This window comes from Archocentrus centrarchus, chromosome 11 (genome assembly GCF_007364275.1).
Source record: "Archocentrus centrarchus isolate MPI-CPG fArcCen1 chromosome 11, fArcCen1, whole genome shotgun sequence".
NCBI lineage: Eukaryota > Metazoa > Chordata > Actinopteri > Cichliformes > Cichlidae > Archocentrus > Archocentrus centrarchus.
This window is the reverse complement of record NC_044356.1, coordinates 19,570,007-19,595,500: the sequence shown is the minus strand read 5'-3', so window position 1 is coordinate 19,595,500 and position 25,494 is coordinate 19,570,007. Positions and strand designations below refer to the sequence as shown.

Here is a 25,494-nt window from a genome sequence, read left to right as displayed (position 1 = left end):
ATTTTACCAGTTTTACTGGTTGTTCATCTATGCTCCAATTGTGTTTTTACCTCAGTGATGAAATAGGATTTTTGTTGTTGCTGTTGTAGTATGCCTTTTTAAAATTGCTACCCTTTTTTCATTTAAAAAAAAAAATCTTCTTGTGCTTTATGTGTGCAAATAAATGCAACATAGTTGCAAAGAGAGGCACAAAATAACCACACTAGCCAAGATCAAGATGTTTGTATTTTGTTAATGCTAATGTGTGATTAGCTGAGGGGTAAAGAAATTGTTAAATGTTACATTCTTATTGATAAAGCTGGTGTCAGATGTGAGCTGGATATAAAGGACAAGACATGAGTACTGAGCATTATTGTTTGAAACCACACTAAGGTCCATAGGGTTTTGGACAATGATACATTTTTTGTCTGCACACCACCACATCAGAATTTTTAAATCCAACAATCCAGATGCGACTTAAGTGCAGACTTTGAGCTTTAATTCAAGGGGTTTAACAAAAGTACTGCATGAACCAAGCAGTTTCATGGCTGATGAGTAATGTTTCCTTGTTATCCCATGATGAATTAAGCAGAAAAAAATAACTGGAATTGATTCCAAGTATTGAATTTGCATTTTGTAGCTTTCAAGTGGAACTCTCAATATGAGGTCCAAAGAGGTGTGAGATACAAGAGAGGGAGGTCTTTATTAGGCTGAAAAAATCTAAATAAACTACACTATATTGCCAGAAGTATGTGCTTGTCTGCCTTCACACACAAATGAACTTGAGTGACTTTCCATTTTTAATCCACAGGGTTTAATATGATGTTGGCCCACCCTTTGCAGCTATAATAGCTTCAACTCTTCTGGGAAGGCTGTCCACAAGGTTTAGGAGTGTGCTTATGGGAATATTTGACCTTTCTTGTAGAAGTGTATTTTTGATGTCAGACACTGTTGGACGAGAAGGCCTGGCTCACAGTCTCCGCTCTAATTCATTCCAAATGTGTTCTATCGGGTTAAGGTCAGGACTCTGTGCAGACCAGTGAAGTTCTTCCACACCAAACCCGCTCACTCATGTTTTTATGGACCTTGTTTTGTGCACTGGTGCGCAGTCATATTGGAACAGGAAACTGCTCCCACAATGTTGGAAGCATTAAATTGTCCAAAATGTCTTGGGATGCTGAAGCATTAAGAATTCCTTTCACTGGAACTAAGGGGCTGAGCCCAACTCCTGAAAAACAACCCCGCACCATAATCCCCCTCCACCAAATTTTACACTTGGCACAATGCAGTCAGACAAGTTCCGTTCTCCTGGCAACCCCCAAACCCAGACTCGTACATAGGATTGCCAGACGGAAAAGCGTGATTTGGCACTCCAGAGAACACGTCGCCACTGCTCTAGAGTCCAGTGGCAGCGTGCTTTACGCTACTGCAACTGATGCTTTGCATTGCGCTTGGTGATGTAAGGCTTGGATGCAGCTACTCTGCCATGAAACCCATCCCATGAAGCTCTCTAAGCACTGTTTTTGAGCTAATCTGAAGGCCACATGAAGTTTGGAAGTCTGTAGTGACTGACACTGCAGAAAGCTGGAAACCTCTGCGCACCGTGTGCCTCAGCATCCGCTGACCCCCACTCTGTGATTTTATGTGGCCTACCACTTTGTGGGTGAGATACTGTTCCAATCGCTCCCACTTTGTTATAATACCCTTAACAGCTGACTGTGGAATATTTAGTAGCGAAGAAATTTCACGATTGGATTCTATGGACAGGTGGCATCCTACATAAAAAAAATTTTTAAATCCTTATATTTAAAATTTTTAGTTTGTCCAGTGACTTCTAAGCCTCTAAAAAGTAATTCCCAAACAGTTAGTGCAATATTTTGTTAACCCCATTGAATTAAAGCTGAAAGTCAGTCCTATCCTGATTGTTTGATTTTAAATCCACTGTGGTGGTGTACAGAGGCAACATTACAAAAATTCTGTCATTGCCCAAAAACCTATGTGGAGTACTGCGTTTGCTGAGAGTAAAAAAGGTCTCGCTATTTAGAAAAGGCTTCATGACTTGCAGCTATGCCCTTGTACAGTGACATGCAAATGCATCAGTACAAAAGGCACAAGTGCTCCGACCTTTAAATTGGTGCTTTATGATGCAGATGCACTGAGTCACAGCCCCCGATCAGGCCGTAGAAACAACGTGCACTGAGTCGAGAATCACGACAAACTTCACAGCTTTATGCAACGATCACCACCTCCTCCACTCACACCGACGTGGCTCCTTTAACTCCTACATTTCATATGCTCTATCACCCATTGTCTGGGTAGATCTTTCTGCAGAGTCGCTATGTGTTACTGCGCAAAGAATAACACAAAGGGATATTCCGCAGTCCTGTCCAACACGATTTCCTCCTCCACTGACGCTCCTACTGCTGGCAACCAATCGATATCACCGGCCACAAACAAGCGGATAATGCTTCAGTTTACACTCCACGGAGCCTTGCTAGTATTAGAAAAGATACACTTGGTATAATAGACTCTATAACAGTGAAGTATTTTACATTTATATAACGCACAATTAATGTCCTTCACCAAATAGTTTGATGCCATGTAAAAAGTGGACAACGTGAGAAAAGCAGCTGTGAATCTGCAGAAATTTATGGAAGCTGAATAACACCGGCGACATTTACAAAGGTGACAAGTGTTGCGCCTCATCTCGGCTCAGTGACGTAGGAGGGGTGTATCGACAGGAAGCGTGTCCTAATATGGCTCGAACGAGACGAGATTCCCCCGGTTAGCTCAGCGCCGTGCGCGGCCACGCAGACAGCTGTTGGTCCCAGCCTGCAGCTTCCTACGCTTTTGTGTCAAACCGGGGAAGCCACAAATTCCCTCCTGCTTCTGTGTTATTACTGCAAAGGAGTTGGGGGCGTGTGTTTCTGTGAACTGATACCAAAAAAAAAAAATCAAAGACAAAAAAAATACGTTGGATCACAAGCAAAATATATGATCAATTCCTTGCTTTGCTGGGTTGTAGGGAAGCCCTCACTACCCTCACCACAACACAAATCCCCAATCTTCAAGCACTCTCCCAGAAGATTTCCAAATGATTGTAAGGCTGTAGAGGTTATGTGAGACTCATTAACGGCCAGTTAAATATATGTATATGCAAAAGCATTTCTAATCGAATCATTTCTCTCCAAATATTATATTGAAAAGAACGTATGATACTTCTGGAATTTTATCCAGTACTCCATATACATGTATACTCCTATCACTGTTGGTGCAACCATGCACGCACAGGCCAGTTTATCACCAATTAACCCTCACTAATAATCTATGTGCTTTGCATAAATAGATATTGGGTTTGAAAAGGCTTCGCAGTGAGTAAAAACTGCTCCCCACCCATTCATTCAGCAGGCTCGCTGTAGGACATCTCCCCATGAGTCATGCTTAGAGGTTCAGCACCGCGGACAGCGCCAGCCATGCGCTTTGCACTCACGGCTGCGAACTTTAAGCCCTGCCCAACACAAAGTATATCCTCTCTTTCAACCAGGGTCTGGATCTTATTGAGAAAATGTGTGTGTCACTTGGTTGTCGTTATTTACAAGAAATGATAGCAGTAGCGAGCCGCAGTGGGAGGAGCGATGAGGCTGCCGCATTTTTCTGAATGAAATTACTCCACGGACTTCTCCTCCCTCTTCTCCCCGCATCCTCGGCGCCGTCCCTTGATTGGTCGAGGCTCCCAGTCACTGACGTAAGAGAAACTCTCTTGTGGATGAATCCGCGCGCAAGAACATTCATTCTGCCTCCAGTGAGCGATCCGGGGAGATTGAAGAAGAGGAGATGCGAGCGCCAAGCGCCAAGTGAGAGTTTGGCGCAACTTTGATGAAGATCACGGAGCTGTGTCGTACACAAGGACCATCCGTATTTAAACCTGCTGCCGAGCCTCACAGAGGACAGCATCACCTCATCTCCACCACTTGTCCTAGATGTTATAGGAGAGGGGGGGGGAAATCAGTTTTAACTCTCGCAGAGAAGTGATTCGTTTAAATAAGGTAAGACGAATAATTCAGTGCATGCTTGTATGCATGTCTTTGGATTGCGCGCGTGTTCCTGTGTACGTGCATGAGTTGGGGACATCCTCTATGGTGCAGTGAACCCGTATTTGTATTATACAACAAGGGTCCTCCGCGCCAGGAGGTGGGATATACCTCCTCACTGTGGGACTGGAGAAAGATTGGGGAGGGGGTAAAAGACTCCACGGAACGCAAAAACAATGCGCAAAAACACTCTTGTAGTACGTGTCGTATGTTTTCATATTTAAGAGCAGATATCAGGCGAATTCCATTAAAATCCTTACCGCGCAGCTTTTTATCACTCAGCTGTTCATGGTGCATGTAGAATTTATTCGAGGTTCAGTGTTTCTTATGTACAGCATCACGTCAGGACACGAGTGGCTGTGGATTACATAATAAATCAAGGAGTTTACAGATATCCACGCACAGATATTCCATAAATTGTAATTATATCTAAAATTATTAAGCGAGAATGGGCAGGAAATGAGAACCCACCTTTACAGTCACGTGTTGGCCTAATGATTAATTAATGTGCATGTATTTTTTATCTATTCCTATGCATTCAACCTACATAGACTATTTGTTAATTGTAAGTTGCGCCCCTACCCGCTAGATTTCATCTTGTGACGTCGCAAATAGAAACCCATAGATTTGGGCTATTGTAAAAAAAAAAAAATGATCATGTTAAAAAAAAATAAACCAATGGACTGTCAAAATAACATTCTTCTTCTAAATGGGTGATACTTGAAAGTAGTTATTCAACATAGAGGATGTAATGACATCACAAATAGAGCAAGAGAGCACAACATCTAAAGCTCTTATAGCGTTAAGATTGTTACTGAATAGCTCAGCTGCGTTAGATTACAAGAGTGTAATATAACAAGCACTCCATTAACACGTTAAGTGCTCTTCTGCTCTGCGTGATGCCACTTCCTGCATCCTGTGGCTCAAACCACACCAGCTTCAGTTTCAGGAAAGGCTGTTTGATGGATACACGGGAGTTGAAGTAGTGACTCATCTTTCTGATTGTAATATATTTCTCAATTTTTCTCTTCCTTAGGTTGTGTTTGTGTGACTGCCGACCAACCATGATCCTGAACACCACAGACTTGGGCTGGGATACTGAATCCTCAGGTGCAGACCCCTTCTTCCCGCCAGACCAGCTGGGAAGGTCATCTACCTATGAAGTCCCACCTCTCACAGTGTGGGGTGTGGCCCTTTGTGTTTCAGGGACTCTCATTGCCACTGAGAATGCCATTGTAGTCACCACCATCCTGGCCACCCCGTCTCTTCGCGCTCCTGTCTTCTTGCTGCTTGCCAGCCTTGGAATGGCTGATCTCCTGGCTGGTGTGGCACTGATTCTGCACTTCCTCTTCATGTTCTGTGTGGAGCCCAGTGACTGGTCAGAACTGCTCACCTCAGGATTGCTAGTGACATCGCTTACTGCCTCTCTCTGTAGCCTAATGGGTGTTGCCTTGGACAGGTATCTGTCTCTTAGCCATGCCCTCACCTATGGCTCAGGCCAATCACGCCGCAGAGCTGCTGTCCTCCTGTTGCTGGTCTGGTTGGGTGCGTGTGTTATTGGGATGGGGCCAGCAATGGGATGGCACTGTCTTGAAGAGCCAAAGTCATGTTCTGTAGCACGACCTCTGACCAGGACATACCTATCACTGCTGTGTGGGGGCTTCCTAGTGGTTGTAATGGTAACCCTACAATTGTATGCTGGGATCTGTCGTGTGGCAAGGCGGCATGCCCATGCCATCGCTACCCAAAGGCATTTCCTCCCTTCCAGCCAGTCATATGCAAGCAAGCACAGCAGTGGAAGAGGCTTCTCTCGGTTGATCCTGATCCTCAGTGTGTTCGTGGGCTGCTGGATGCCCTTCTCTCTCTGGGGGCTTCTGGGAGATGCATCCAGCCCTCCTTTATACACCTATGCCACCTTGGTGCCAGCAGCAGGCAGCTCCCTGCTGAACCCCATTCTCTACAGTCTGAGACACAAGGACATTCGCAAGGTGCTTCTCCACGCCTGCTGCCCACACAGATACTCACACAGCACACACATACATTACCCTGTTGATGTGTAAACTGCCAAACCTCAGCAGACTCAAACAACAAAATCTATGCCAGACATATCACTGTTTGTGTGCCAAAATACATTCATTGCTGCACTGACTGTCACTCGGATCCAGAACGAGGAGTCTCTGACACATACGTACTCCCACACACACAGGCAGCACTTTTCAGAGATAAAGTCCTTCTACAAATCAGAATGTACTGAACTGTCCTGGCTGGCAGCCATCTTGGGACAAAAGATACTGTTTGTACTGTGAGTCTCATCCTCAGTCAGTTGTAGCTCCACTGGATTCCCAGAATAAAACAATCACAGAGATACTATAATGTGTATTTATTTATTTATATATATATATATATATATATAAATAAAGTGGACTTAATGAGTATTGGCACTTTAAAAGAAAGAGGGTGGGATGGATTATAAGTAGAAGCCTGTCACGGTGTAATGACATGTGATCCAAAGCCTGATTTTATTTACTTGAATGTCTGCAAAGCAAAATGTTCAATATCTTTGAGATTATATTTTGCACATGTTGTTAAATGCACTTTGAAACATACTGACCATATGTTCAGATTGCACAACCATTTTTTGAAATGAATTAATATTTTATACTGATGAATAATAAATATGCTTTTTTTTCTACTGAGTGACGTCAGCATTCTTCACTGCTAGCAGAGCTTTTAGTGTTTGTCTCTTTCCATCACTCTCTTTAACTCAGGCTGCTGCTCCTTTTCCTGCATCTTAAATTATTTGGTGTCTGAAGCAATCCGCAATGTTATTACAGTCCTGGAGCACCCACTGAATCCTTAAAGCAGCCGTGGCACGAGAACGCGGTGATTATGCAAGAGGTTTCTCTCTCCTCCTACCCATTTTCTGAAAATTTCTGCAGTCAGTTCATTTTCACACTCTATACAGTCAGCGCCGAGCACCGTGAAAGGTGTCCACCACAGAGATAAAGAGGATGAGTCACGAGGAGTGTTTTTCCAACACTTAACCTATTATTTAAGACAGCTCAGTGCACACACCAAGACACATTTGAAATTCACTCTCTTTATTGAAATAACTATAATCATTTGGAAACTTAAGGCAGGAGAAGCAGATCTTTGGCCAATCATGCCGTGTCATGGTGCTTTAACACAGGCAGACTTAAAATTAAAGGCACTTAAGAAAATATGTGGTCCACACTAAATAACACTCAGTTCTACATTTGACTCCGCACCATATTTTTGGAACAAGATTAACCAAATTAAAGCACAGACACTGAAATACAGTATAAAAGGCACACTGATTGAAGCAACAGATTACAGCTGATCCCCCGTAAAGCTCAGAATACAATTTTAAGAAGAAAAACAAAAGTAAAATACATTAACCAAAAAGAAATTACGATATTAATGTTAAATGTCTCCATATGTTAAGTATGGCAAACTTATGCAACACTCCTGGTGTTTGACATGAGCCAATACCTGTCTCCCCATCTCACTGAATTAATTAATTACTGAGTTTGTTTATGAGCTACAACCACTTAAAAAAAAAAAACAACAAAAAAAACAACAAAAAAAGACAAAATACAAAATGTGATTAAAAAAACTGTGCTTTGTAGAGATTTGAAGTGATTGCATTAATAATCCTTAGATATTCTTGGAAATATAAACTTTACATCTGTATCACATAATCTATGAAGAATGTTGTGTCTCTTCATTGATACATATAGCTACTGTGAATGGAAGCTGTTGCATGCATGTGTGTGTTCGACCTTGCTCTCCATTATCCGTTGCTATAAGGTAATACAGCAGATAAAAATCAGGATTTAAGCCCTCAGCAAAGGGTACCTGATTCTAACAGACACTTAGAGAGGGGGAGGTGATGTGTTTATGCACGTGCTCAGGAGAGACGTGCGTCACATCACTAGCACTCTTGCATCAATAACAGCGGCGTGTCATCCAATGAAAATTAATGGCAAACTGGGACAAAACCAGGCACGTTTGCCCTATTTATTATCTCTGACATAAATAATTTTGAATATACGTAACAGGATCAAGGAACGAGATTTAAAAAATGCACACACCCTCTCAAACAGACTAACTTTCACACAAAAACCCACCTAGTTTTGCTCTGTTTGTACTTGAAGGCTGTAATCTGAATGGGAATGCACAGGTGTTGTTTAAGACTGAAGACACACACACACACACACACACACACACGCACACACACGCACACACACACACACACACACACACACACGGTAGTGAGAGGAAAAGGGATGTCAATCAATCGGACCACTCGTCATCATCAAATTCGGAAGAGTCATCCTCGCTGTCGCTGCACTCCACTGCGATACGACGCGACAGGATGGCGGCCACATCGTTGCCAGAGTGATCCCTCTTCTCCTGCTCCCGCTGGGCCTCCACCTTCCGCAGGTTGAAACCTGAAAGGGAGTTAAACGATTTAACGATGCATTCAACATCTGAATAATCTTTATCCAGCTGAAGTCTGTCATTATACAGGTCATTTATATAAAAATGTTGTCATATTTGACTACTTTGTTGTACCTATTGGTAATCAGGGAGCTGGTAGGTGGCATGATCTCTCATCTACATTCATAAAGCACATATGCCACTTGGAGGAAAGCATCAACAAACTAAATATTTATAATACAGCATTTAATATAATTCATGACCACCACATGCTGTCTTCTTAAAAGTTGCAAAACTTGACATACTGTTGGACCGTTTACCAGTTACCTGGTAAGTTACCTTGACTTAATAAATTACAGCTCAGTGGGATCATTCATTTCCTCCTCTGTACTCTACCATACAGTGCTGATACAGAGACATACAGCTCTACAGATACTGGTTTGAGGATAGTGGGAGGTTGACCTCAGCCTTTAAGTCTATAAAGTTGAAGAAAAATAGCTCATAAGGCTCAACAATAACACATGATTAGCTTTAATTAATATAATTTTGTTTGTATCACAGGATGATGAGAATCATATGGCTGTGTTTATAAAAAAAAAAAAAAAAAAAAAAAAACACTCTGCCTCTAGTTGAAGAGGGAGTAGCAGGTTGTTGACTGCAGAGCCGGAGTACTCAAGGACGTCACACTTTAACATGTTTTGGAGAAATTACTCACTACTGAGCAAAGAAAAAATAAAACCCAAAACATTCAGGGTTTTGAAGGACTTTTCCTGCCAGCTGTCCTGCTTCAAATTATTGGCTGAAATACCACTACATTTTCTTCAGAGCTATCAAAATACACTCACCAGCCACTTTGTTCAACTGGTTATTATTGCAAATGTCTGATCAACTAATCACATAGCAGCAACCCAATGCATTGAAGCATATAGGCACGGTTAAGGGTCAGCATTTGTTTTAAACCACATAAAAGCATGGATCCATCCATTCAAGCTGCTGGTGGTGTAATTGTATTATACTAACTGAGCACTGTTTCAACACCACAGTCTACCTGAGTGTTGTTGCTGACCATTTCCATCCCTTTATGACCACAGTGTACCCAACTCCTGATGGCTGCTTCTAGCAGGATAAAATACCAGATCACAAAGCTCAGATCATCTCAAACTGGTTTCTTAAACATGACAGTGCGCTCATGGTACTCAAATGGCCTCCACAGTCACCAGATCTCAGTCCAATAGAACACCTTTGGGATGTGGGTATTTGCATCATGAATGTGCAGCTCTGAAGGAAAAATGGGGTCAAACCCAGTACTAGCAAGGTGTGCCTAATAGAGTGGCTGTATATATATCACATCAACACTATTCCCAAGTAGGTCCAGGTTCGTAGGGCTATTTTTTTTTTTTTTTTTTTTTTTAATATGTATGCTATTTTGTTTGTACTCCTGCTCAAGTGTATCACACTGCTCCACTAATTGACTGCTGGGAGCAGAAATGTGCCAAGAAACAGCAGCAAGCAGCACGGATCAAAATAACAAGTAAACATTGCAGGATTCAAAATATATATATATATTTTTTTTTAATCTGCTTTGTAAACATTTGGTAAGTAGGGGAATGCATTGTTAAAGTAATAGGTGATGTGTTAGTGTGCACAAAATGCACACAAACACTGATAATAAACACAGTTTAGTTATAAAAAGTCATTTTCTTTACTCTTTGGTGGTTTGAGTCTTGTGTTGGTATTTAAAAGCAGGGGTAATCACAACTTGTTTGTAGAGGAATAGCGGAATTAAAGCAGCATAAAATTAAAAATTAAAATAATTGCTCTGGAGTTGCATGCCTTATATGCAGTAAAAAAAAAAAAAAAAAAAAAAAGAATATTCCAACACTGGTATAGAACTTATCTTATAAAAATGTTTGATTTGACCTTGATAGGCTCAGTTGTTCATCTGCTGTGTAAGTGTGTAGCTTTATTACAGAATAATAAATACATTTAAAAAACTAAATTTCCTCATTGTTTTCTATTTTATGTTACATAGTTATTTGTTTCACATTTTTAAATTTTGATCCAGCCAGTTAACAGTAAATTACCTTGTCGGATGGCCTGCAGCAGGTCACTGCGAGCGTCACTGACGGGCTCTGGCTGAGGTTTGGGAGCAGAAGATGGTGTTATCCCGGCAAGGGCAGGTGGACCAGAATGGCCAATAGGCGGGGGAGGAGGGCCAGGGGGAGGTGGTGGAGGAGGAGGTGGTGGTGGACCCCCACCTACAGGCATAGGTGGTGGAGGAGGACAAACAGTGGGCATAGACAGGGGAGGAGGGGGAGCGGGAGGACAGTTGGACAAGGAGATCGGAGGAGGAGAGGGTGGGGTGTCAAAATCAGAGGGAGGTGGGGGAACCCCAAATCCACCAGGTGGAGGAGGGGGAGGAGGTGCAGGGGGAGGAGAGAGGCTTGGGCGGGCGTTGGGTGGGGACGAAGCAATGGGGGGAGATGGAGGCGGGTGGCTTGGACTCAGCACGCTGACACGCTTCTGGGGTGGTGCTCCATATTGCCCATCGTTATACCTGTAAGTGATGGAGAGGACGTTAGAGATAAAAAGGATAATTTAAATGGCTTCACTTCCCTCCATTAACCTGCAATTTGTGTGCAGCTGCTTCCAGAGCAGCTCGTATTCATTAAAGAATCACAAAGTCAAAGAGTATAATCCATTTAGCTCCAGTTGAGGGGATGTGTATAGACAGCTGTACGTGTGGCTGTACTCTCACTACATGTTCGGATCACATGTGGGCTGGTATGTATGATGTTGCAGTACTTACGCCATGTCTGGAGGTGGAGGAGGCAGTTCATCGGGACCAGGAGGAGGAGGAGGGGAGCCAGGATCAAAAGAATAGGAATTTGTACTAAGATCAAGGCCTTCACAAGTGAAGCCCTCCCCAGATCCAATACTGCCATTCAGACCCTCAGAGGAATGCCTTATAAGAAACGAGACGTCGCTGTCAGCCCAAAACACACCCGACCACAAATACAAATAAACCCTAATATGCAACACGGATGTGATTAGCATTTGGTGCTCAAGTAGCATCTGTTTATGCACATTTATAATTTAACAAGTTAAGAGATGTGTCAAACGCATTTAAAGCAGCAGATACAGATAGTTACACTGACACCTGTGTTGGCTGCTTTGTGTAGCTATTAAAAAGAAGCATGTAAAGAGAGAGAGAGAGAACAGCTTGTTCTTCAGCTACACAGCTTGTCAGGAAATAAGGCTGTTTTTCCCCTCATTGGACCTGCTGTGAGGCTCATAAAACATTGCATGTGCTGAATCACCAAAACTTTCAGCAAAACTACCTTTTTAGTTTAAAAAAAAAAAAAAAAAAAAAACATCAGAAGATAATCGAAAAACAAGGAATTAAGGACTTAATTCTTTGTTACTGTTCCTGTAATGAGTACTATTAACTGAAGTGCACATAAATATGCAAGTATTTTTATTGCACATGTTTTACTTTTAAATAAATATTTTTGAAATTATTTTTATATTCCATCATCTCGTGTAAACCTATTACCTGTTTACAATGACATTTTTTTTAGTATGTCGTGTGCAGCAATATAAGTGCAATCAAGAAGAGGACCCAGCGTGACTCACACATTTGTTTACTGCAATCTTCCAGCAACACCCAGCTTTACACCCAACCCCCCGAGAGCAGCCTCTAACAGGACATACCACCCAAACCACTATGTACAGATTCAGTGATAACAAGGGAAAGAATGGAACTGCACACATTAATGTCTCATCTGTTATTTTACTGAATAAACTAAAGAGAAATATTTTTCTATTTTTTTTTGTTTGTTAATCATTAAGAAGACATGCTTGTCCACATTAAAGCCTACAGGGTACGTCAGTGGTCTTCAAAGCGGGAGGGCTTAGAGCCATTGCAGCTGAGGCGTGTATGAAGCTGAATGAAAATAATTCACTAAAATTTAGACTTGGATAGGTTTTTTTTGGCTCATTATATATCCAGTCACTGTTAATGACTGATTAAAAAAAAAAAAAGAGGCACGCCAGAAAACTTACATCATATCAGACTTTGGTACAACAAACTCCTCTCCCATCTTAAGCCGTTCCCATTCCTCCTTTCTGGTCTTGATCTTTCGAGGGTTGAGGGTCCGTTGGTTGAGATGGTCTTTCTTCTCCTTCTACTCAGAAAAGAGACAAAAGTGCAAGATTAGCACTGAATTCAAACGATTTCACTTGATACGACTAATGTTAGATTGTTTTTACTTATGTCATGACTCATGTCTTTGTACGTATGAGTGTGTTTATGAGTCTCACTCTGTGCTTGCGTTTCTCCTTCATGATGTCCTTGGTGTCCTGCAGCATCTTCTCCTTCCACAGGTCAAAGAAGTAGGAGGGATCAGTGTAAAACTTTAGGGCCTCCTTCCCATCATCTCTGCAGACAACCATTTACAGGTATTAATAATTATTTCTGGATGTCCATCAAACCTTTGTGTTATCTTAAACCAGAGGCATAAAAATGCACAGTGTGTACTGAAAGACAGTTATCTGCCATATGTCTCAATATTAAGAAACTATTAAACTGTGCCTTTAAAAAGAAGCCTTCACTGCAAACTAGCTAATTTCTTTGGTCACATCCACATCACACTCCATGGACAAATCACTGTCTGCAAAGAATGATCAGTCAAATTATTACCACATTTACACTCTTACCAGCCACAAAAAGAGTCTCTATAACTGGACATGCTGAGATTCTCATGCTACACATCATTTACAATTGCTGGGGTGATTATACAGACATCACCCTCTTCTTCTGTTCTGGTTTCTGATTAATCACACTTCTGATGACATGTCGTGCCTTGTGCATCTACATTTGTGGTCTCACTGATATGTTAGCTTGTGAACAAAGATTATATGTATCCATCCAGCTATTCATCAATCATCCCTCTTCCACTTATCCAGGCTGGAGCCTATCCCAACAAGTTGCCAATCTATTACAGGGCTAACACAGAGAGACAGACAACCATTCACACGTACAGCTAAATCAGAATCACCAATTCACCTAACATGCATATCTTTGGACTGTCTGAGGAAGCTGGAGTACCCAGAGAAAACATGTAAATGCCACGTAGAAAGGCTTCAGGCTGGATTCAATCCCAGGCAATGGTGCCAACAACCACAGAATATTTCCCACAGAATATCTTCAGTGCTCTTTCAGTTCATTGGTGGGTTGTTTAAAAGCAAAACAAACAAGTGTGGCTTGCCAGTATTAAAACCCCAAAACTGCCTGGACTTAAACAGGTCACACACTAAAAGGAAGAACAACAGGGGAAATCATGGCATCAGCACAACAAATCTCTAAGATTTTTTAAAGGAGGGCTACAGGTTTTCTGGGCAAACACAGAGCAAACTACCTGTTTGTGATAATAAGTGTAAAACTGCCATTCATGTTGGACTGAGCCTCATTAAATTAAACTAAATATTGTCTAGCCACTCCCAAGACCCACTCCTTGATAAGAAATGAAACCACATGCAACAGAGGTAAGCTTAAATAATGTCCAGTCACTATAAGAATCTCCCACGCATGTGTCTCCATACGGTCACATGTGCTTGCACGTGTTCTTTTATTCACTGCAGATGCTGCTGCAGTGAATAAATATAAGCTTTGGCTGCCACCCTACCGGTATACACTGAGCTGATTGAGCGGTGGAGGAGGATCACAGATCGTGTAAGTGTCTTGTACAGGCACTGGCAGAGACGGCCTGGTGAAGAGCTGTTGATCCTGGGTCACACTGCTGCGGAACGCCTTCCGGGTAGTGATGGCCTGCAATGAAACTGAGAGAAACGGGTAATGTTTTAAATATGTATTGTGTTCATTAGTTCTTGTGTAAAGGAGGTTTCAAACCAATAAACTACACTGATAGCAGCATAAGTAGTAACATAGACAGTAAGATGTGGGAGTACTTACCTTCCTCTTCTTTGGGGTCCAGTTGGGTGACTTTAACCTGCAGGCGATCCACTCTTTCTCCAAGTGAGCTCACCCTGCCGGCAAATTCTCCAGCCTGGACAAACAGCTCCCCAAACACATCCTCTGCATATTTGCCTGCAAACAGAAACACAGGTTTCTCATTTGCACCAGTTAAAGGATTTGTCTCACACATGCATAAGATATGAAAACTACATAATAATTTATTAACTGAGAAAAAAAAACAAAAAAAAACATGCATGTCATACATATTCATCACTGCTCATCAACCATTTGCTCCATATTCTAGTGACATAGTGACACCCGACCACGCATAACAGACGCTTACTGAGGCTGCCGAGCTGGCGGATGATGTTGGCCAGGGTGACGTTGGTGACACATTCCAGCTCACTGCGGATGTTGGAAGGGATGGGATGGCGGCAAACATGCCGTGGCTCTATATTCCTCGTCACCAACGGCATGGTGGGGTGCAGTGGGTAGGGCAGCCCAACCCTGATGGAAAAGAGGTGTGTCAGGTGTGTCAAAAATAAGAAAGAAGACTAAAATGCAACACTGAGATTATGCATTCCCCACACTTGCTATATTACATTTTTAAATACTTTAAATAGGTTTAAATAATCATCCAACACCCATTTTGATAATGGAATGACTGTTAAGTGGTCCTAGCTTTTCCACGTTAGAGGATCTGCTGCTATTTTGCTTTTATATCACTTGTTTTCAACAAGAATCTCACGGTTTGTTTTTAACTGGTTTACCATTCATAGACTAAACTATTAACTGAGAGAACAACTTGAGAAAAAAAAAGTTCCTTCCATACCTAAATAAGTCACATGAGACAGTTGCGTACAAAAATACACTGACCCAGACAGAGCTAAAGCAGAAGCAAAACTAAAACTTTGCGCCACCCAGCAAACAAGCACCACCTACCCGGTTTGAGTAGACAAATCTAAAATGTCCAAAATAGCAAAGAGAAGAACTTGATGGGTTAATGACTTCCGCCAAACCGTGCTTACAGCAGTAGAAATATATCAAGTTATTTTAAACAGATTACAGTCAGTGCAATCATGTGAGCTCACACACACACACACACACACACACACACACACACACACAGCAGTAACACCATAGTTCCCATACTGAATAAGATAAGCAAACGACAGCTCCCATTAAGGGGTCACAGATTGCAGTGACTGCAGACTCTCCCTGCAGATTTTGGTTTACTCTAAGTGCAGCCTGTAGTGCTTCCCATTGCCCATTTCAGCTGCCTAATTACAAGTTTTTCCTGTTGGTGGTGAATCATGGTATAAATGTTACTGTGTGTAAAAATAAATAAATAAATAAAAGGGGTTGCGACAGACATTGTTGCGCATATTTCCAAACTATCTGAAGGATTTACCGTTTCTTTCATAAATAGAAAAATGAAGAAATGCGTTACAGCTGCTTCCATTTCAGCTAGTTCGACAGTGACAGGTCACCAACTGCCTTTCACAAATTGAAATAACCAAGGTTTACCGCACATTTTTTCCCCCCAACTTTACACTGAGCGCATAAACCTTTCTCTAACGTGAGCAAATATGTGATAAAAGACGAGTTACACTTTTTACGCCCACAACTTTAAGTTAAACGGGCTAAATGTAACTTGGGATCTCGGCCTTGTCAGAGCAGGAAGTAACTTCTAGGCGCCTCTTATGTCGAAATAAAAGACAAACAAATCCATATTTACACCACTCACTTAAATAAAACAACACTCAACAATGATATATCACTTACCGTCAAATCTGGCAATTGTAGGCTCTCTTTATACAGCCTATCAGTTGTACAGTCTCAAGATTTTCACAAGAAATGTTGTGCGGTACAGTACACGGACCGAGCTAAACAGATTGCTCAAGTCCCGGGATTGTGAACTTGTGATTGGTCGAGCGGAGGAGTTCCTCGAAGCTGATTGGCTGCTGTGCCTGTCACCTGTTTTAACTGAGAACAGGATGTGGAAATTGCAACGTAAAAAGCGCAACTCCACCCAAACTAGTGGCAAACATCTGTCCGCAATTTACGTAAGGGAGGGTGGAGGCAGCGCCACATTCCAACGTGCGTTCAAGCGAGTGGGAACGCGTCCGAGGAATGACTGGCGTTGGCTTTCTATGGATAAAATCTGCTGTGGAAAAAGCACATACCGATAAATAGCCTGTCCTGTAAGCCTCGGTGAGTGTTACGTGCCTCCTTAACCTCAGCTCAGCTCAGCCCCTGCAAACTGCAAAGCTTTAAGGGAGCATGTACCCCAGTGAAGACTAAATAACATGAAGTGGTTTAAACCCTACGAATATGTGGTGAATGAATTTCACACAATGTATTTTGATTTTGCAATAGGGTAGCTGAGCTTTACTTGCGGTACAGTGCCCACATTTGTTTTTGTTATACACAGTTAACACTGTTACACCCACTTTTGTGTTTCTTCGCAGATCAGAGGAAGTATGCTCTCGATTTTTTGCACACTTGTATACTTTTTACTGTTTTGGACTGTTTCCCACCATCGATTCCATGTAAATACAGTAGTTAGGTGGATAGATGCATATTACTAACTTCTCTCAAATTATTAAAAACAACTGAGAAAATACAGTCATAAAGTCATTAAAGAGCAAATCTTTAATAACTTAGAAATAAACAAGTGCACAAGTTTTCATTTATTTTGTATTCTTTCTAATCTGCAGAGGGTTAAAATATAAATACAGTATACACATACACTCACTTAAATCTTTTAATAAGTGGTGCTGAAGGGTCTACACTGTTTTTAACTTGCAAAGGCCTATTCTCATTAGTGATCATGATTCACTAAAACCAGCATAAAAAGGATTTGACAGCACTCATTGATTGATCAATACTCAGAACAATGGGGAAGTGTAAGAAGGAAAATTGTAGGTTTACACAAGATAGGAAGGTCACAACTACAGATTCCAAGATCATCGATTCAAACAACTGTACGCAAGTACAAGTTATTAAGATGTGTCCCCACTTCAGCATGGTCTAGAAGCAAACCCAAACTGTCACCCTCAGATCACAGTAGTAATTGGTAAGGATATTCAGGAACAAGAGTGGTGGTGGGGCTGTTTTGCTATCAGTGGTACATTGTACAAAGTGGATGGAGTAATGAAGAAGAAGAATGACCTCCAAATTCTTCACCTCAAATCAACAGCTACACTGTTGAAACTTGGACTTGAAACTGAGTGTTCCAACAGAACAACAAACCCAAACACACATCAAAACTGGTTGTGGAACAGCTAACATAAAGCAGGCTGACATTAAGCTTCTGGAATGGACTTCCCAAAGCCCCAACCTCAACCCTATAGAAAATTTGTGGACCTAAAAGGCTGGGTCTGTGCCAGGAAACCAACCAGTTTAAATAAACTCTACCAATTCTGCCAAGAACGGTGGTTAAATATCCAACCAGAATTATGCCAGAAGCTTGTTGATGGCTACCAAATGCATCTAGCTAAGGGATATGTAACCAAATATTAGTGGGGGTAAATGTATATATTTTAGTCTGTATGTAAAGTTTTGACCCTCTGTGGATTAGAGAAAATCCAAAATAAATTCAATCTTGCGCAGCCATTTTTATTTTTTTAAAGTCATTAAAGATGTATGCTGTACAGTCATTCCAGCCTGGGAAAAGAGGAGTTCAAAGAAATCATTAAAAGCCCCAAATTACCAGGACATCCATTCCCATGAGGAGTGTATGTAAACGTGTGACCACAACAGAATATGGATAAAATATGTAGACAATTAAATCTTGCAAAGGCCACAAATTACAGTTGACCTGACATATCTGACCCATAGCAGTATAACTACTCATTAACAGGGATGATCAGAGTCTCTTATTTGGTATTTATTGTGGTGTGGATGTACGTTTCAGATCATAATTTTATTGTTTTCTCCTTACACAGTTTCACAGTATACACACTTTACAACAGAATTGAAGCTTTTCTTCATGTAAAGTTTTATTGCACATTAAAGTACTTCAGGCTTACAGTAATATTCTCAAAGAGGTTAAGCTGTTGGATCAGACTCATGTGAAAGGGGTCATACTGTGGGACATGCCGGTAAAACAACAGATTTATGGTTCAGCTGAAACATAAATGAAGATGTATTGGTGCCTGTTGGGCAGTGGTTTTATATTCAGGAACAGTTAGGACATACATACAGTATGCCCTTGTTTTTATTTTGTGACAAAGTAAAATCTGTAGATTTAACTATTATTTTTGTGTCTGTTAGCCAGTTAAAACAGCAACCCCTTCTTCTGTTCAATATTTGCTTAAAATAAAATGTCCAGTTTTAAATATAAATAAAAATTTTTATGTAAGAGTCAAGTAACAAAGATGCAGATCTCTTCATATCCACTAGAGGGAGATGTCATGTGAAGAACCATATGCCTGAAATCTCAGGAAAAAACAAGAAACTTCACTAACTGCTTCCCCCTCTTCTTTGGATCATCTGTGTACAGCTTCATCCATTCATGTGTGAGTCTCAGTGTCGTGTGTTGACCCAGCTGAGTGTGTAGGAGCTGTGTGCATTTGCTACTGTCTGTTTTAGGACACTGTGACCCTCTCCTGCAGAGCTGTGAACCAGCTTGAGTCCAGAAGCTTGAAGACCCTGAAGGACACTGAACCAATAGCGGAGCACTTCCTCGTTGCTTCCGCCCACCTCAAACCCTGCCCACTCCAGGTGCACCTTGGCAACAAGATGATGGACATTTTGCAGAGTTCCTGCCTCAATCCAGTTCTGGAAAACTCGCCACTCACCACTTAGCAAATCAGCATACAGGAAGTGAACCTAAAGAGAAGAAAGAACAGAGGAAACTATGGCTCTGGTCTGGCACCTCCCCACCCTTCCAAGTGCATACATGAGAAGCATAAGTTAGAGAGAGCAGCAGCAGAACACTGGGTACAGAACAAAGCAGGCATCAGTGACAACAGAAATGGCACTGATTAAGTCAGGAACAGCATTTTCTGCCACCACTGACTAGTGAAACTGAACTCATCTTTCCAAAAAAATGTGGTTAATCACATTTAATTTACGATTTAACGGGGAGGGCAATTACTTTTTCCACACAGGGCCAAGTAGGTTTGGATACTGTTTTTCCCTTTAATAAATGAAATCATCATCTAAAAAGTGCATTTTGTATTTACTCAGGTTTTCTTTTATTAATATTTCATTTTGTTTGATGATTTTAAACATGTAAGTATGACAAATATAAAAAAAAATGAAATCAGGAAAAGGGCAAACACTTTTCACAGCACTGTATAGCATAAATGTTGTGCAGCCACACAGGTTTAAAGGCTAGCAATGGCACCAGCCACATGTGTAGGCTATGTCGTAGGCTCTACATAGAATCAAAGCAGAAGTCTAAATTACACTTGAGTCTACACACTTGAGCCAAATTTGGGCCAAATTGGACGAGGCATTCAAACGTCAGAACATGAGAATTAATTTGGCCACACCCACCTAACTTTTCTTGTCAAATCAGGGGGAAATTATACATAATATGTCTAATCAAACACATGTCAGTTCTCTGGATTGTCGATCATTTCTTCCTCCAGAGGTGGCACTATTGCTCACATGTCTATGAAGCTATTGTATATTTTTGCCTTCATGCAGTGACACTAATTATTTATAGAGGTATGTATTGGACTGCTTCCTATTCTGTCACCCAGCACACAATCAAACTCCAGGTATGTAGTTCCCTCTTGTGGCTACAAGATGCAACTGGGTGATTCACTCACTTAAACTGTTGCCATGGCAGCCAGGGATGGCGCAGAGCCCTGTTGCTATGGGAACATCTGAGTAAAAGAGCTTTCTGGGTATGTTGGGGTGAAAAGACTCTAAGGTATGTTTGTTTGGCACTGTTTCTCTAAATTTCTGTGTGTGCGTGTGTCTTACTGTGTGATGTCCCAGAGTTGCCATAATGTCTGCCAGCGTTTGAGAAACACCACCCGGGTTTCCTCTCCTCTTCTGCGTGCGCTTCTTTGGAGCTCGCCACTCAAGCCACATCTTGTGTTGGCTGACCACGCCTCCATCACCATGGTTACTAGCCAAACTGTTGCCAAGGTGACCACCAGATGCATTAGAGTTGCTGGGATCAAAACAGTGTACTTCACATCCCAGCCCCAACACAGTCTTCAGAAAGTCTGCATCTCCCCCATCCATACTAGAGAGACAAAGACAGACAGAAAGAAAGACAGAGAGGCAGGAGAGCACAAAGGTGGTTTGAACATTATTGCATGCATGATTAAATATGCATTGCGCTGTTTATTCCAACTGAACCAGTGATAAGAATGCATAGCAGCGCATGCACTGACATAACGTAACAGACAAGTGGCACACCTGAAGGAATATGCAACACACGTTTTGTGTGAAGCTGGAAGGAGCCAGTCCTCAGCACACAGCAGCCAATGGGCTGGTGCTGCAGGGTGCTGAGCTGGCTGAGCCCGCCCTGGAGATAAAACCTTGGAGCAGTTCAGCTGGGGACACACAAGAGGAAAGAGTCACATAAGACGGGCTGGATAGAGGTCTGGAAAGAGTGTGACACAGAATTAGCATTCATATGAGAAGAGAGGAAGCTAAAGAAGAAGTTGTTCGGAGAAGTGGCTTGTCTTGTGTAATTTGTGAGAACATTGCAGAGTCATGGCTTCAAGTGTCTTTGAGTAAACCAAATGATAAAATCAATTTGATGGTAGCTGTTTGATAAGAGTAAATCTGAGGTGCTTTAATTTGTTGCAGGTATTGAATAATTAAAGGGGACTGATTCTGCTTTTTCTTATTTTTTTTTGTCATATATACTGTTATAATGTGCTCATATTAGCATGGCCAAAGTCATCACTTCTGTCTGTGAGCACAGAAGCCCCACCCACCTGCAGTTCAAGCATTTTGTTTGGGAGTGGCAGCCAATCAGAAGGAACCTGGCTTAAAGGGAGACAGAGGAAATAAAAAAATTTTTTCCACACAGAAGATGAACTAAGATGCTCCCCTAAGGTCTAATATTAAATAAAGAAATAATTTAAACTATCATGCAAAACCACTCTAGTTAAGTCCAAGAATAAAAATATGGAGTATTATCAATCCCCATTAACCCAAATGAAACCCTCAACTACCCCAGTCAATATAAAGTTTTTGACTCCACTGAGCCCTCTGTGGTCACTCTGATAAATTGCTCTATGCTGTCAGACTGTGTCCCCAGCTCTATTAAAGGGCTTATCCAACCACTGCTGAAAAAAGCAAACCTGGACCCATCACTACATACAAACTATATACCCATTTCAAAACTTCTTTTCATTGCCAAAATTTTAGAAAAGGTTGTTGAGAAACAATTAAGGAAGTTGCTCAGTCTGGTTTTAGGAAACTACATTCCACTGAAACAGCTCTCCTTAAAGTCCCAAATGACCTTTTGATGCCTACTCAGTCCTTGTTTTGCTGGACCTAAGCTCCACCTTCAAGACCGCATCCACCACTTAAACCACAAGGTAGGGATTTCCAGCCCTGTCTTGTAGTGGTTCACTTTATTTCTTACTGAGAGAACACTTTGTTCTCAGTAGGAAGTTTCTGGTCAGATGTGGCTAGATTATCTTGTGGTGTTCCACAAGGATCTGGTTTAATTCCCATGTTATTTTCCTTGTAAATTCTGTCATATTGTTAGTAGTTTTAAAACCATTTCTTATCATCTGTATCATCTTTCGCATCTTCTGTAAAAGCTAATACACAGAATCTTGTGTTCATCTTTGATCAGTCTTTGACTTTTGATGCTCACATCAAATCTTTTGCATTTTCCACTTAAGAAATATTGCTAAACACAGGACTGTTGTCTCAAAAAGTGAACTGGAGATGCTTGTTAATGCCCTCGTGTCCTCCTGCTGAGATTATTTTAATGCTCTTTTTTCTTGTCTGTCTAAAGCATCTATTAATCGCCTCTAATCTGTCCAAAATGCTGCTGCAAGGTTTTAAACTCACTCTCATAAATTCTCTCTCATTACCCCATTGTTAAAGCGTTTGCACTGGCTTCCAGTCAAGCTACAAAGTCAGGCCTCCACTCATATCATCGATCTACTTTGCCTCTGTTCTCCGAGCTGGATCATTAGGTCTACATATAGAGGTCTTCTTGTGATTCCACTTACCCATCTGAAAACTAAGGCGGATTGTGCATTCCAGACCTTAATGCCAAAACCTTAGTGGAAGAGCTTATTACTTTCTCTTTGCACCCTTGAATCTGTGGTATCCTTTAAAAACAGCTTAAAACTGATCTATTCAGACAAGCACTTGGGTAATGTTTTTGTGTTGTTTTACTTTATTCAGGTGTGTTCATTTTGATCATGCTTTTAATACTTCTGTAAAGTCAAACATTTGAACCAAACATTGAAAATATGATAATTTAGGCAAAAAACAAAACAACAACAACAAAAAACTTTCATTAAAAAAGACTTAGGCCATTTTTTAAAGAGGGTGACGATATATAACTTTCCTTCCCAGTTCCCCCAGCACTCGGTGTTGCATAAGTCTTTACTCTTGTTTGGGAGTTTCCTGTCTGGAACAGAAAGTCCTTACTGGCTGAAGATTTGGCAGATTCCTGCTGCCAGCATATTGACAGTGCTTGACTGATCATATTACTGCTATGTTAACCCCCACACTAGTCTGCAGTCAAAGAAGTGTAGTAGAAAAAAAGTGAAGCTGTTTTTTTTTTTATTATTATTATTGATTTCTGTTAAGGCTTGGCAAGGTCTAACTCTTGGCTACAAGAATTTTAAGCCCCCACTGAGCTGGAGTGTAGCTTTCAAGGATTGCGCTATTTATTGGACCAGTGGTTTCCAACCTAAGGGCTGGGACCTCTCCAAGGGGTCAGAAGATAAATCTGACCAGATTTTAAAAAGCCAAGAAAAGACAAAGAAAACTGTCAACAGATGAAAATTTGTTTTTCCTTCTTCATGACTTTCCTTGTGAAATACAGGATTTTTTTTTAAGCAGACACTTTTTTTAAAGGGTCACAAGTCATAAGTTTGTGTGTTAGAATTAGTATTCAAGTTGTGTTGCGTAAAGTAAATGATGTTAGGGATTTTCAAACCCTGAGATTACTTTTGCAATTGCTGTTTCAGTTTGGATAACTTTTTGAGGAAAGATTTTTCTGTGAATATCACTGCAGCATTTTGGATGGTGTTCTGTGCAGCCTACCTGTGGCCTTGTAATATACTGGATGATTCGATTGAGTTCTGCTGTGAAGGATGGCTCGCCTGCTGCCCACAGCTGCACTTCCAATGCTCTGGGTCCCACCTGGGAACATGCATGATGTGTATATATAGATGCTCCAGCGCAAGGAATACCAATAGATCCGAGAGAATTTGGAATGTGGCTAAATAATGCATAGGAATGGCAGTAAAGTGTGCAAGTGCCCAGGTAGGAGTGCAGAAAAGGCAGGTCACAGGCACTGACCTCCGTCCTGCTGGTATTTGCCTGAGGTGCCGTAACATACAAACACAGGCTTGCACACACAACCCCCCCCCCCCCCCCCCCCCCCCCACACACACACACACACACCCAGCTCAGAATGAACCTTTTGGTCACCATGGCAACCTCTGTGGGGAGTGGGGGTGATGATTCAATAGAATGAGTCAGAGTTTAGCCTTGGGCAGATAAAGAGACAGTGAGAGAAGAGCAGAGTGAAAGCGAGAGGGCGTGAGGAGTGAGAGGTGAAGAGGGGACAGATGCACCTACACACAAACACAGATGGCTGTAGCACTCTGCAGCTGAAGGGCAAAGACAGAAAGACGAAACAGCTGTCATCTCTCTCTGATGTGGGGTCAGTGCTGAGCTGCGCCCCCTGCCCTCACCTGTTCCATCATGCCTGTAATAATTCAGCGAGCCCTGCACAAACTGGCCCAGCATAATAAATGAGCTGGATGAAGACACTACGGCAGCAGCAGGGTAGCTTTTTTTTATGTTTTTTTAAACTGCAATCCTGCTTAGCAATGGCATGATCCCAGTATCTGTTTCCCACTTAAGTTCATTTTGAAATTATCTGTAAACTTCATTCATAAATTTCATGTACTGTAGGCGAAAATCAAATTTTCATTTATTATCCCCCCAAAAAGTCTTTAATAAAACATCTGATGCATAAACTTTTCCTCCGCACTACATTACGAACCTGGCGCGAGTGCATCTCGTTCTCATCCTCAAAGGCTCGTGCCCCCTCCCTCCTTTCCCCGTCGTCCGCCTCGGCCTCCTCCTCCACGCCGGGTCGCCAGGAACGCGTTCCCCGGTGCCGTGAGCTCCACTTCGGTTCAATGCTTATAACGGAAAATGCAACCCCTCCGTCCTGCTCCTCTACCCCTATCCACACCCGTGCGGCTCCAGGTAAAAGTGACCCGACGACGAGGAGCTGGAGTGCGAGGAGAAGCGGTGGGATTAAGAGGAGCAGTGCTCCCGAGCGGAGGGAGAGACCGCAGCGGCCCCTCCACCGCGCACAGGTCCGCATACCTCCACCTCCGTGACGGCTCCGGGGAACATCGCCGGCGCTGTGCCCTGTGATTCAACTTTTTTTCTCTCTCGCTTTTTTTTTTTTTTCCTTAGTTTTCCCGGAGGGCAGAGGAAAGTCCCAGCTGAGAACTCCCCTCCTCCACCATCCTCCGCGACCTCCTCCTCCTCCTTCTTGTCATCCCCAGGGGAAAGTTGCTGGTGACGAAGCGCATTCCTCGGTCAGCGGTGGCCTTATTGACACAGTGACTTTATTTAACCTATAACTAACTAGGTTATAATTAACAGACACGTCGGTTAGAAAATACCCTTTCCGCTTTATACTGGACGAACAGCCTATCTCTAACGTTAAAAAAAAGTGCTGTTTATCAAAATGATGAGCAACTAGTGGTATTCTTCCGCCAAAGTAGCGTGAGCCATATAAATCACCATTTATTATTATTTTTAGGGTATTACAAATATTGA

General features: G+C 41.9%; 3 protein-coding genes across 5 annotated transcripts in view; 1 reads left to right on the top strand and 2 right to left on the bottom strand.

The window, feature by feature from the left end:
* Window positions 1-16,421, bottom strand: part of wasf2 (WASP family member 2) — a 28,752-nt gene extending 12,331 nt beyond the window's left edge. Inside the window, exons 1-9 of one of the 3 annotated variants that reach the window (XR_004020559.1) lie at window positions 16,297-16,421; window positions 14,855-15,018; window positions 14,509-14,643; window positions 14,222-14,375; window positions 12,858-12,975; window positions 12,600-12,721; window positions 11,344-11,499; window positions 10,619-11,091; window positions 8,295-8,545 (exon numbers count right to left, since the gene is read on the bottom strand). Coding sequence is in view for 1 of the 3 variants with exons in the window: in XM_030740834.1 (XP_030596694.1) it covers window positions 8,388-8,545; window positions 10,619-11,091; window positions 11,344-11,499; window positions 12,600-12,721; window positions 12,858-12,975; window positions 14,222-14,375; window positions 14,509-14,643; window positions 14,855-14,987 (1,449 nt within the window). In the remaining 2 variants the exon portion in view is untranslated. Of the gene's footprint in view, window positions 1-7,154; window positions 8,546-10,618; window positions 11,092-11,343; window positions 11,500-12,599; window positions 12,722-12,857; window positions 12,976-14,221; window positions 14,376-14,508; window positions 14,644-14,854; window positions 15,019-16,296 lie in introns of those variants that run through there. The other 2 variants (XR_004020560.1, XM_030740834.1) reach the window with 2 other exon arrangements.
* On the top strand, window positions 3,781-6,724 carry gpr3 (G protein-coupled receptor 3). Its single transcript, XM_030740835.1, has 2 exons — window positions 3,781-4,025; window positions 5,107-6,724. The coding sequence occupies exon 2, from the start codon at window positions 5,135-5,137 to the stop codon at window positions 6,128-6,130; it is 996 nt and encodes a 331-aa protein (XP_030596695.1). The 5' UTR covers window positions 3,781-4,025; window positions 5,107-5,134; the 3' UTR covers window positions 6,131-6,724.
* A 2,069-nt stretch (window positions 16,422-18,490) lies between the features above and the next one.
* LOC115788602 (methyltransferase-like protein 24) lies at window positions 18,491-25,168 on the bottom strand. Its single transcript, XM_030741705.1, has 5 exons — window positions 24,701-25,168; window positions 23,731-23,829; window positions 20,899-21,035; window positions 20,455-20,722; window positions 18,491-19,347 (listed from the first exon to the last, which is right to left on the bottom strand). Exons 1-5 carry the CDS (start codon window positions 25,028-25,030, stop codon window positions 19,042-19,044), a joined length of 1,140 nt encoding a protein of 379 aa, XP_030597565.1. The 5' UTR covers window positions 25,031-25,168; the 3' UTR covers window positions 18,491-19,041.
* Window positions 25,169-25,494: the final 326 nt, after the last annotated feature.

What these genes read in the sequence shown, in the direction of transcription:
- LOC115788602 (XM_030741705.1), bottom strand. Translation starts at nt 25,030, where the DNA reads ATGCGGACCTGTGCGCGGTGGAGGGGCCGCTGCGGTCTCTCCCTCCGC. An exon ending in ACGAGATGCACTCGCGCCAG is followed by an intron (nt 23,830 to 24,700) that starts GTTCGTAATGTA and finishes GCATGTTCCCAG; the next exon opens with GTGGGACCCAGAGCATTGGA. An exon ending in AGTATATTACAAGGCCACAG is followed by an intron (nt 21,036 to 23,730) that starts GTAGGCTGCACA and finishes GTGTGTCCCCAG; the next exon opens with CTGAACTGCTCCAAGGTTTT.
- gpr3 (XM_030740835.1), top strand. Translation starts at nt 5,135, where the DNA reads ATGATCCTGAACACCACAGACTTGGGCTGGGATACTGAATCCTCAGGT.